Source organism: Muscardinus avellanarius, assembly GCF_963383645.1.
Source record: "Muscardinus avellanarius genome assembly, chromosome: 9".
NCBI lineage: Eukaryota > Metazoa > Chordata > Mammalia > Rodentia > Gliridae > Muscardinus > Muscardinus avellanarius.
Genome location: NC_137795.1, coordinates 112594733 through 112605288, shown reverse-complemented (window position 1 = coordinate 112605288; position 10556 = coordinate 112594733). Strand labels below are relative to the sequence as shown.

General features: G+C 53.2%; 1 protein-coding gene across 1 annotated transcript in view; it reads right to left on the bottom strand.

Moving 5' to 3' along the window:
* Nucleotides 1–1580: 1580 nt before the first annotated feature.
* The window catches only part of RBM33 (RNA binding motif protein 33), a gene marked incomplete at both ends in the record, with an annotated part of 103117 nt that continues 94141 nt past the window's right edge, over nt 1581–10556 (bottom strand). The window contains 4 exons of the mRNA XM_080701130.1: nt 1581–1629; nt 1865–1953; nt 5933–6121; nt 7735–7941. Coding sequence (XP_080557256.1) covers nt 1581–1629; nt 1865–1953; nt 5933–6121; nt 7735–7941 — 534 coding nt within the window. The remainder of the gene's footprint in view (nt 1630–1864; nt 1954–5932; nt 6122–7734; nt 7942–10556) is intronic.

Below are 10556 nucleotides of genomic sequence, written 5' to 3'. Positions count from 1 at the left end.
GGCTGTGGCAGCCGAGCCGGCCAGGGGGTGGCACACAGGTGCTGGCTCCGCTGCAGGCACAGCAGGGCTGACTCCCGGCTGTCTTCTGAACACAGGCGGCATGGTAGCTGTCCTGGGAGGACCACAACTCCTGAACCCAACAACCACCCGCATCCCCAGAGCTCGGCCTCCGCACACAATGTCAGCTTAGAATCGATGCTATGGGAGTCTCAGGGCCTGGAATATCACTCTCCAGTTCTTAACACCGGTAACTTCATGTGGAAACAACCTAAAACTTCAGCTGTGGACACCAGCAGCTACCAGTGCCCAGGCCTGTCTCCTCCACTCCTGTGGGGCAGCCCAGAGAGCTACAAGGCTCAGGCTGGTCCCCAGGGCTAACTAGAGATAGCAAGTGACCACGGGCTTCTACCAACACACGTGACGTGAATCACAGGTACAGAACACAGCTACGGCCTGAGTGTGCACTAGTGCCACTTGCTCCAACTGCCTGGCCCTCGCAGATGGAGCAGTGAGCTCTCCTGGGCAAAAGCACAATAAGGCACTTTCCAGTGCGCTAGCGGGGCCCCACCAGAGCCTGCTGTGTGGCTGAGTCTCACCTGAGCAGCCTACCAGAACGACTAGGAGACCACAGACATGGCAGCTGGCCCTCACACCATGCGCAGGGAGAACGAAGCAGGGGGCTCTCGGGTCCCTGAAGGACGGGACCCCTGCTCACAAAGCCTTCAAACAAAAACAAGCTCAAAGCAATGATGGCACGCACTACCAGGCCAAAAGTACAAAAGAGAAAACCCAACAGCCCTGAAAACCCTCAACAGCGCCTGAAGCGGGGCCAGGCAGCAGCCTCCGCGCCCGGCCAGCACCCTGCCTGGTCTGGGAGAGCGTGCGCAGGTGAGTGACGGGGAGGCAGGGCGGTGCAGCTGCACTTGGGAGATGTTGACTAGAAGCAGAACCGCCACCTCCGTGGCACCATTCCCGCCCCGCTCACCACACCACACCACACCACACCACACCACACCACACCACACCACACCCTGGCTTCCCATGAAATGTGTGTCAATCAGTGACCCGAATTTCAACCTACGTTTTCCCCAGAGCCTTTGAGGGCTTCCTGAGGAGACAAAGCCAGGTTAAGTGTGGTTAGGGGTACTCTCTTCTAGCCTGCACTGAAGATAGGTGCAACCATTATCAAATATTCTTTGCTGTGAAAGGTACTGAGAATTTGTGACGGCAATGTTCTTTCCTGAATCTAAGTCACTCCGACCAATTACACAGCAGGATCACGAAGAACAAGGTCTACATGCATCGTAAGTTCTTGGAAACAAAAGAAAACGAGAACTGGAGTTCTGTGGACAACAGAACCTGAAGCAATCTAACACCAAATCCTGCTCGCCATGTCCCATCAGTTCAGCTCTTCTGGAATCACCCTGAGGCTGGCTGGCGCTCCGGACAAGTTAGCAGACGGCAACCGGAGAGACCCATATTCCTGCGGATCCGGTGCCGGCCCACAACTGAAGAAAACTCCACAGTGTGCGTGGCATGAGGTCAGGCTCTCCCAGTGAAACCACTCAGCAAGCGGGAAGTCACTCCACAATCAGGGCCACGTTTATGTGGGACAGATCTATCATGTGCCTGTAGAAAGGCAAGAGACAGTTAGCACTGGCCGCGGAGCAGTGACAAGCCCACGAGTAGGGAGAGCCCGGCGGGGAAGGCCATGGCAGATGAAGCCACACAGGGCGCGGGCGCGGGCCTGGGGCCACTGCGGCTGGCCCACCCTCTGTGCTCCTGGGGTGCACTCTGCCAGCAGGCGGGGCATGCTCCCCGTCACGGCCCTCCCTCCCGCACGGGGCTGCAGGACGCAGACTACCTGTGGAACTTCTGCTGAAACGCCAATGCGTGTGCTGGCTCTTTGAACTTCGCTATGGCTTTCCGCTGCTGGGGAAGCATCTGTAAACTCTACGGAGGAAGAAAAGAGGAACTTAAACATCACCCTGCAGCGCCAAATGCTAACACTTACACATTATGGGCTGTAATGCAAACTGATGAATCACAGGAACAAACTGCTCGGCCTTCCTCCCTCCTGAGTGACTCTGCTTCCCGACCTACCTCTCTCCCCCTCCAACGTGCCTCGCCAGCCCTGTGAGCAACACTTCTACCTTTGACACCTGGCGCCCAGTCCTCCTCTCGCCTGGCCACATGAGCTGCCCAAATCTAAGAGGAGTGCAGGTGCTCACGCACAAGTGCTGCTGCTTCTCGGGCCTTCCGTCAAGTGGCTCCATGGGGATCACCACCAAGCTTCCCAAGAGCAGCACCCACACACCAAGGGAGCTGCTACTTGGGAGGGGACCCACAGTCTGCGGGGGACAAGCAGCCCCTGGTTTATAGCAGGTAAGCTGCGGTGCCCATGCATACAGCTGGTCAAAGGGACAGGCAGCGAGCCTGAGGGGCCCCAGACAGGGCCTTACGCATGGCCGGCACCCACAGGTCTCACTTGGTCCTACGACACGAGAGCCTGGGCTTATCTCAATTTTACAGACTGAGCTACCCTGGCTCATAGAGGTTGAATAGTCTGCCCACAAGCTGCATACCAAGAAGTGGAGAGATTGGGACCAAAGACAAGTCTCATCACAAGGCCCACATGCTCGCTGCGTGTGAAGGGCCCAGCACAGCATCAGAACACGCACTGGCTGTGACCAAGCACTTTAGTTTAGACTCACAGGACTGCTGGGAGAAACGGATGAGCTAACACAATGAAAGCCAGCACAAGAAAGCGCCTGCATGCGGGGCCGTAACTGAAACGCCCACGTAGTAAGAAAGTTTCACTTATCATACAATGAAAAAATTATTTGCTAAAAACAACATTGGGCAAACCCCAGCAAACAGCTAATTAGTTATATTCACCAAAGGAATCTCAGAAATTACGACGAACTTATTTCCTGACCTAAGAGTTGGGCAGCTGGCAGAGGTCTGCTGGCTCTGGAGACCTGTCCGTCCACCCCGGACCCCAGCCCTGGCGCAAGGAGCCACTCTGCCTGCCCTCCTGCCTTTCTGATCTGTGTAACGTTGGTGAGGAGTCACACTCCAATCCCCATTCCTGAGCACCCTCTCGCTTCAAAATTCTGAGAGGCACTGCGGTATGAGCGCCAATCCTATCTTATGGTTCTATCATTTCAGCAAACTCGTAACTTTTCCCTGTGCTGGCGAGACTTACGCATGTGGTGCACGAAAGTAGAACACTAACCCAAGAGCAGCAGCAGCCGCTGCCCCGTCCTCAGACTCCACTGCTTACAAAGCAGTTAACAAGCAATTGCGTTTTCTACAACCGAAAGGGCCAAGGAATAAACAGGGGACCCTCTTGGTCAGCACCACTATTGCCATTATGTGAGTGAACACCAGGTGGTGCCATACCTCAAAGCACACAGACTTGACATTTCAAAATATTTGGGATTAAATCCCTCTCTCTCAAGGTATTTTTCCTCCTCAAACCAGGAAGGCAGTGCTGAGCCGGGGTCACTGAGCACCAACCCTTAAGTGTGCACTGAGGTCAGAGTTGAGGAGGCGGGTGCCTCTTCAGATCCATACTTATTAGCACTTCTTCCACCAATGGATGCCAGCAGAGGCTGGCTTTATCCATTTTTTTTTTTTTAATTAAGAAACAGCATTTATAAATGCCATGCTTAGAAAGCTATACACTCCCCCTGGAAACCACCGCTTAGGCCCAAGACCAGCAGGAACGAGTGTTCTGCTCCTGGGGAGGGAGGCACAGGCCCGGGGGCAGGCACTACACCGCGGATTGGTTCTAAAGGTCGCTGATGTACCTGAGAAAGCTTTCATTCTCATTTCCAGACGTTCCTAACAGTTTCTGCTGGGATTATAACTGACTCCTACCAACCTTTTAACACAGTAACTTCTAATTCCTTTCTGAACACACACACGTGGCAAGTGGATGGAAAAGGCCACTTGGGACATACATGACCTAAAGAACAAAACTGACCTTCCAGTTTAAGGGACGGGCAGGGCTGCAGATAGGTGCTTTGTGGCACTAACTAAGCTCATTTCATTGTAACCCGTGAGCCTCACGCAGTGCACAAGCTGCTCAGACACAGACCTCGCTAACTGAATTATAAAGAATATATAAAGCCAGGTGCCATGGAGCATACCTTTGATCCCAGTACTTGAGAGGCTGAGACAGGAGGATCACAGGCTCCAAGCAAACATGCAATAACTTAGCAAGACTGTTTCAAAATTTTTTTAAAAAATCTATTTTTAAAAGGGCCAGGAATATAGTTCACTGGTGACACTTCTGGGTACATGTGGCTCTCTTGGGGCCTCCCGTGAAGTGAAGCCCAAGAGTCAGGGCCATCACCCTGGCCACAGGGAGCCAGGCAAGCCCTTCAGCAAACAGGCAGGTGTGGCACACACCCAGCGGGTACGGCTCTGGGGTTCTGAATCCTGGGCTTAGTCCTCAATTTGCCTAGAGGCAAATCTGACCCAGAACTTTTGATCACCACTTGTTTTGAGTTTCAGATTAGAAAGACCACATCTTTATGCATCTAAAATCGTCTAGCATCAATTCTGTCCCTGCAAATTGATCCACATGATGACTGATTGCTTAGAAACCACCTACTCTTGAACAGAAGCTTTATACCTCTGATTCCTAACAGAATGTTCCTAACTGCACCACCAGGAAACTGTCTCTCAAAGGTGAAAGGTGAGGTTCGGGGTTGACTCCTCAGTACCAAATGAAAATAGAAACTAAGCACAACTACGTCTGAGAACGTGACACTGAGGCACCTGTCATTAAGCCTAAGCGTTTTGGACGGCTTCCTCTTAAGTCTCGTTTTGAAGACTGTCAACAGGAGATGGAGAGCTGGAACACATTACATCTTGATTACTTGTGCCAGTCCCAGTTTAGGAGGGTCCCAGATTCACCCAGCAAGCACGGGAGATTAAAGAAAGCACACTGCGCTGCCCAGAAACCTAACAGTGCGTGTCCTAAGAGCTGCACGGCTGCGTCCCGCTTTCGCGTGCTCGGCGCAGAGGGCAGTAACTGCCTCGCGCAGGAGAGGCCGGGCAGGGCCGAGGCCAAGTGGCCTCCTTACTGGGCCGCCTGGGGGCTCAAATGAGCCGCAACCGAGGGCTTCCACAGAAAGCCTCATGTGCAGCAGACGTGGGACCCTGCTCACTTCCTGCCCACTCATTCCCTTTGTCACCAGCTCTGCAGACATTTTCAAGCATTAGAATCACCCAGCTTTAAATTTAAGAGATGAAAATACAGAGTAAATTGACTGTCATATTTGTAAAATCAAAACTGAGCACCACTGCTGCTAATATACTGACTTTCAGAAAATGAGGTGAAAAGGATTAACTACTGTAAAAATTTATTACAAGCCAGGTGTGGTGGCGCAGGCCTGTAATCCCAGTACCTGGGAGGCTGAGGCAGGAGGATTGCAGGCCTCAGCAAGTTAGTAAGATTCCCAGAAACCCAGTGAGACTGTTTCATAACAAAGAAGGGGAGTTGAGGGTACAAGCCAGGAAGCAGAATGCCCCTGGATTCAGTCCAAAGTGTGTGTGTGTGTATGTGTGTGTGTGTAAATATAGTTACAAGTAATTACAACGATATATTATTTAAATAAAACGGGTGATTTGGTAGAATAGAAATCTATAGGTGTGCATACATATGTGTACTTTAGCACAAACTAAAGATTTCAAAGGGTAATTTCTTCAGTTGGAACATTTTCTTTTCAAAATTAATAGCCAAGACTGTAGACACTAAAGCCTAGGCAAGGCTCTGGAACCGGCAGCTACTTGTGCCTCTTCCCAAGTAACGTTTAGATGCGGCGCGGCCCCCAGGGGCCGTGTCGGGTCAAGGCGGGGCCCCTCTGGGGAGGGACAGCGCTGGCGCTGGCGCCATAGCCGCCAGCAGGTGGCCCACCTGGATCGGCCCCACTGACATGAGCAGGCTCTTGAGCTGGACGTCAGTGGTGGACGAGGACAGCCCCTCCACGGACACCACGCAGGGCTGCGGCTTGCACTCCACCACGCGCAGATTCTGCTTGTTTGGCATCAGACGCCCCCGGCCCATGGGACCGACTGCTCCTCGGCCTCGTCCGTGCATCATGGCCTGCAAAGACAAACGACACACATTCTGATACCAGAGCAGTGCTCTGTCCAGAAGCTGCCAACATCTAAAATGAGCGAGGACGGAGAATCTCTAAGACATACCGTGACTACAGGCTCTCTGTTTTTCCGCCTACTACCTGCCAGGCACATCGGGGTGACAACTGGGAGAAAGTGAAAGGCCTGACTTTCCTGGGAGCCACGCAGAGGGGGACCCAGAAAGTGCCGTGTTTAAAAGCCACCCAGGGTGCAGAGCCAGCGCTCAGGGGCGTTCACAAAGCATTGGCTCCTGAGTAGGAAATGAGAGGCTGTGCCAAGGGTGCCAGCTTAAGATGCAGAGCAGGGTGGAGCCAAAGGGCCACAGGCTTTCCTCATGCCTACCCTAACTTTGGAAAGAGAGGAACAAAAATGGCCTCCCGGGCAGCAGAGAAGAAGGCAGTGAGAGCCCGGCCTGATGGCGCAGGCGGGTCATCCCAAGACTTGGGAGGCTGAGACAGGAGGATCGCAGGTTTGTGACCAGCCTCCGCTACTTAGTGAGGCCCTCTGCAACTTAGTGAGCCTGTTTCAAAAATAATGAATAATAATAATAAAAAAAGGTGCAGCTTAGAGGCAAAATGCCCCTGGGTTCAATCCCCAGCACACACATGCATGCATGCATGCATGCAGCCACAAAGCCTGGTGGAGAGTGTCTGGCCCCGGGCCTGAGCAAGAACCACAGGAAGGGAGGTGGGAGGAGGCCCGTGCAGGAGCCTCCCCCTCTGCAGGCGACAGATGTTCCTGCGAAGCCGCTCGCACGCAGGAGGGCAGCACCAGGAGCCACATCAGGCAGCGCGTCTAGGGTCCAAGGAACACAGGCTAGACGGCAGCAGCCAGTAACTGCTCTGCTCCAAACACACAGAGAATGATGGCAATTACTGGCATGCAGCCCCGTGCTCAGCTTCATGCCAGGCAAAAGGTGTCCATGTGTACGTCCTGTAAAATCCTCACAAAAGCTCAGGAAGAGAGGCATTGTTCCTCATTAATGGAGAGCAGAGAGGTTTAGGATAAATTCAAGCCCTACGCATATCCTGGTGTGGGGCCTGTGCATTTTTTTGGTCTGGCATTGGGGACTGAACCCAGGGACATTCTACATCTGACCTACACTCCCAGCTTTATTTTATTCTTATTTTGAAAAACAGGGTCTTGCTAGGTTGCTGAGAGTCTAAGTTGTGGAGGCTGGTCTTGAACCTGAGATCCTTCTGCCTCAGCCTCCCTTGTGCTGGGATGACGAATGGGTGCCAGCACACCTGGCTGCATGTGCCTGGATAATATTCAGAGTCTGTGCCAGCCCCCACCACTATAGCTGCCACAATCTGTCTGCCCATCTGTCTTCTACTATCTCATGGAATAATCCTGTCTACTTCTGCCTCATACAGGATAAAGGAGATGGCACACACACGGAAACCTAAATCCCGTGCCCTGGCAGGCCCTGGCCTCCCTGCCCCTGGCCTCACCGAGCATGTGGAAAGGGGCGGTAGCTGCTACTCCTTCGAACACCGACGCCCCGGGGCGGGGTGCCTTCTCGTGCCAGCCGCAGCCAGCCGCAGCCGTGCAGGAGCAGAGGGCGGCAGCACGTACCTTCTTGGCCGGGTGGATGCCTTGGATGCTTCTGATCCCTGGAGGAGCAGCCGGGTGCACGTGGGCCCCCATTGGCGGGTGGGGGGACTGCTGAGGGCCCCCCTTGGTCAGCGTGACCTTGCGAGCAGGCTGCTGTCTCCCGTCTAGAGGCTGGGGAAGCCGCTGGGGCTGGCCCTCCGGGTGAAAAAAACCATCACTCTCTCCTCCCTGCTGAAACCAAGAAGGCAGCACATGGTCAGTGACCGACCGCCCAACACCCCTCCCTGGCTCAGAAGCCCATGGCCACCGCCAGCATGGGCAGGGCCTTCCACATGTGTGAGCAAACCAAACCCGCCCCTTCCCCAGGTCACTATCTCACTGGACAGTGCTTAGGTTTTAAGTGGATTTTACTAGAGGTTGAATCCAGAAGTGTCCCCGAGGTACATACTCAGCCCTGTTTTTTTTTTTTTTTCCTGTTTTTATTTTTTGTGGTACTGGGGATGGAAAAGGGCATTTCACCTTCTAGCTACACACCCAGCCCTGTTTTTTATTCTTTATTTTGAAACAAGGTCTCACCAAGTTGTGGATGGCCTCGCTAAGTTGCTGAGGCTGGCAGCAAACCCGGAACCTCCTGTCTCAGCCTCCCAAGTACTGGGGTTACAGTTGTGTAAATCTATGCACTTGGCTTATAAAATACTTTTTGAAAAAAATTTGGTGGACTGAACCCAGGGGCATTCTACCTCTGCGCTAAGAGCCTAGCCCTATTTCATTTCTATTTTGGAACAGGGTTTCACTAGGTTGATGGGAACTTCACTATCTGCTGAGGATGCTCTCAAACCTACAATCCTCCTGTCTCAGCCTCCTAAGTACTAGGATTACAAGCATGCGCCACCATGCCCAGCTTTTGATATTTTGGAAATTTAAAACATTAAGCTCTCCTTTAATTACATTATCCATCTAGAAGGTCTCTGATCAGAATGCTCTTCAATTTGTGGCACCTTGTCTAACTTAAAAAATACTTCAGATTCAGCAAACATTTGCCTTTTTTTTTTTTTTTTTTTTTGGTGGTACTGGGGATGGAACCCTTCTTCCTCCCAGGCTACACTTCCAGACCTATTTTTTATTATTTTTATTTGGAAACAGGGTCTCTTAAGCCAGCAAGGCTGGCTTCGAACCTGCAGGATCCTCCTGTCTCCGCCTCCCAAGCATAGGGATGACAAACGTGCACCACCACGGGCCAGCGCGGCTGCATACCTTGCTATTTTAAAGCACATTCTTATTCGAGCTAACGGCCTACTTACACAGCGCTCTACCCTGCAACTCCTCTCCCCATTCGCTGTGGGGAGTGGCGGCAGCGCTGGAGGCGGCCCTGTCTGGTCACACAGCAGAGCTGGCCTCCCTCGGGATAAGCCTACCAAGTTTCCATGCCCTCACCACAGCCACAGCGTGGTTGGGGTAGGGCCCTACTCCCAAGGAAGTGCTCCCCGCACACTCCCCACCAGCCCAATCTTTAAGAACCTCAGCCTCCCGCCTCCAGCCCCGCCCCCTCACTGAGATGCCTCACACTGGGGCAGTCACAGGTGCGTGCTCATTCCCTGACAACCACACTCCTTCCCCCAACACTACACTTACTGTCTCTGGGTGGCGCTTCTGGGCTACCGGCCCCACACTGCTTTCCCAACAGAGCAGCAGAAGGGGAGGGGAGGAGAGAGGAGGGAACAGAGGGCAGGAATCTGGCCCTGCTGTGTCCCTCAGAAAGGATGCTGAACTTGAAACCTGTCTGTCTTTGCATGTCCTACTCTTGACAGGAAGAGAAACATACGGGGCTCTAGCTGGAAAGCCTTCCTCTAAGCTGGAGGCTGCTGATAACTTGGTAAACTGGCTCAGAAGAGGCCCGCATGCACAGCTTGCACTATGGCTTGACCTCGGCAGAAGCAGTCCTGGAGGCTCCCCCTTCATGAGAGGATGGATGGCGCTCCAGCGAGAATGGCAAGGTGCCAGGAGAGCAGGTCGCCATCCAACGTCCGGCCCTCTGACCCCTCTCTCTGTGCAAGCCCTTGCGTGCCCTTCAACCATGAGGCCCCATCAGAACTCAAAGGGGTACTGGCACCATGCTCTTGGGCCTTGCAGCTTCCAGGACCACCAGCCCAAATAAACCTATTTTCTTCACAAATGTCAGGCCTCAGGTATTTTGTTACAGCAACAGAATAGGGATTAGCACAACCCCACAAACGTATCTTTCAGAGACCCTTTAAGGTAGCAAAGGCCCTTACAAAGAGAAGGAACCACGTAACAATGACCCAAGAAAAGAAGAAATTAGGAATGTCACCAGGGCACAGCTTCTGGCTGTGGCAGCATCAAGAGGCTGGCAAATCTGCTCTTCCCCAAACAAGTGTCAAATGGGACAATATTGGCCCAAACCACCTTCTGGGCAGTGGGAATTGGCAAGAGTGAGACAGCAGTAGAGAAGTGCTGGTTCTGGGACAGCGCTCCCTGTTAGCACAGCAGCGGGCAGGGAGCAGGGGCTCCCGCCACCGTCCCAGACCAGACAGAAAATGGGGAGCCCCCCTGAGGAAATTCTGCAGCCGAAAGAACCACAAGGGCCCAGAGCCACTCTGTGCAGCCTGGGAGTGGGTCCTCTGACCCACACGGCTCACTGGCCACGGTGCTGCCCAAGGCCTGGGGCCTGAGCAAACTTCTTCCTGGTGGCTGGCTGGCCACCACATGATGAGGCGCTGGGTCAGCCCTCGGCAGCTGGGCTGAGAGATAAGGCTATAAAATGAAATAGGAAAATTTAGAGTGAATCAAAACGTATACAACATACCCAAATTTAGGGGACGCAA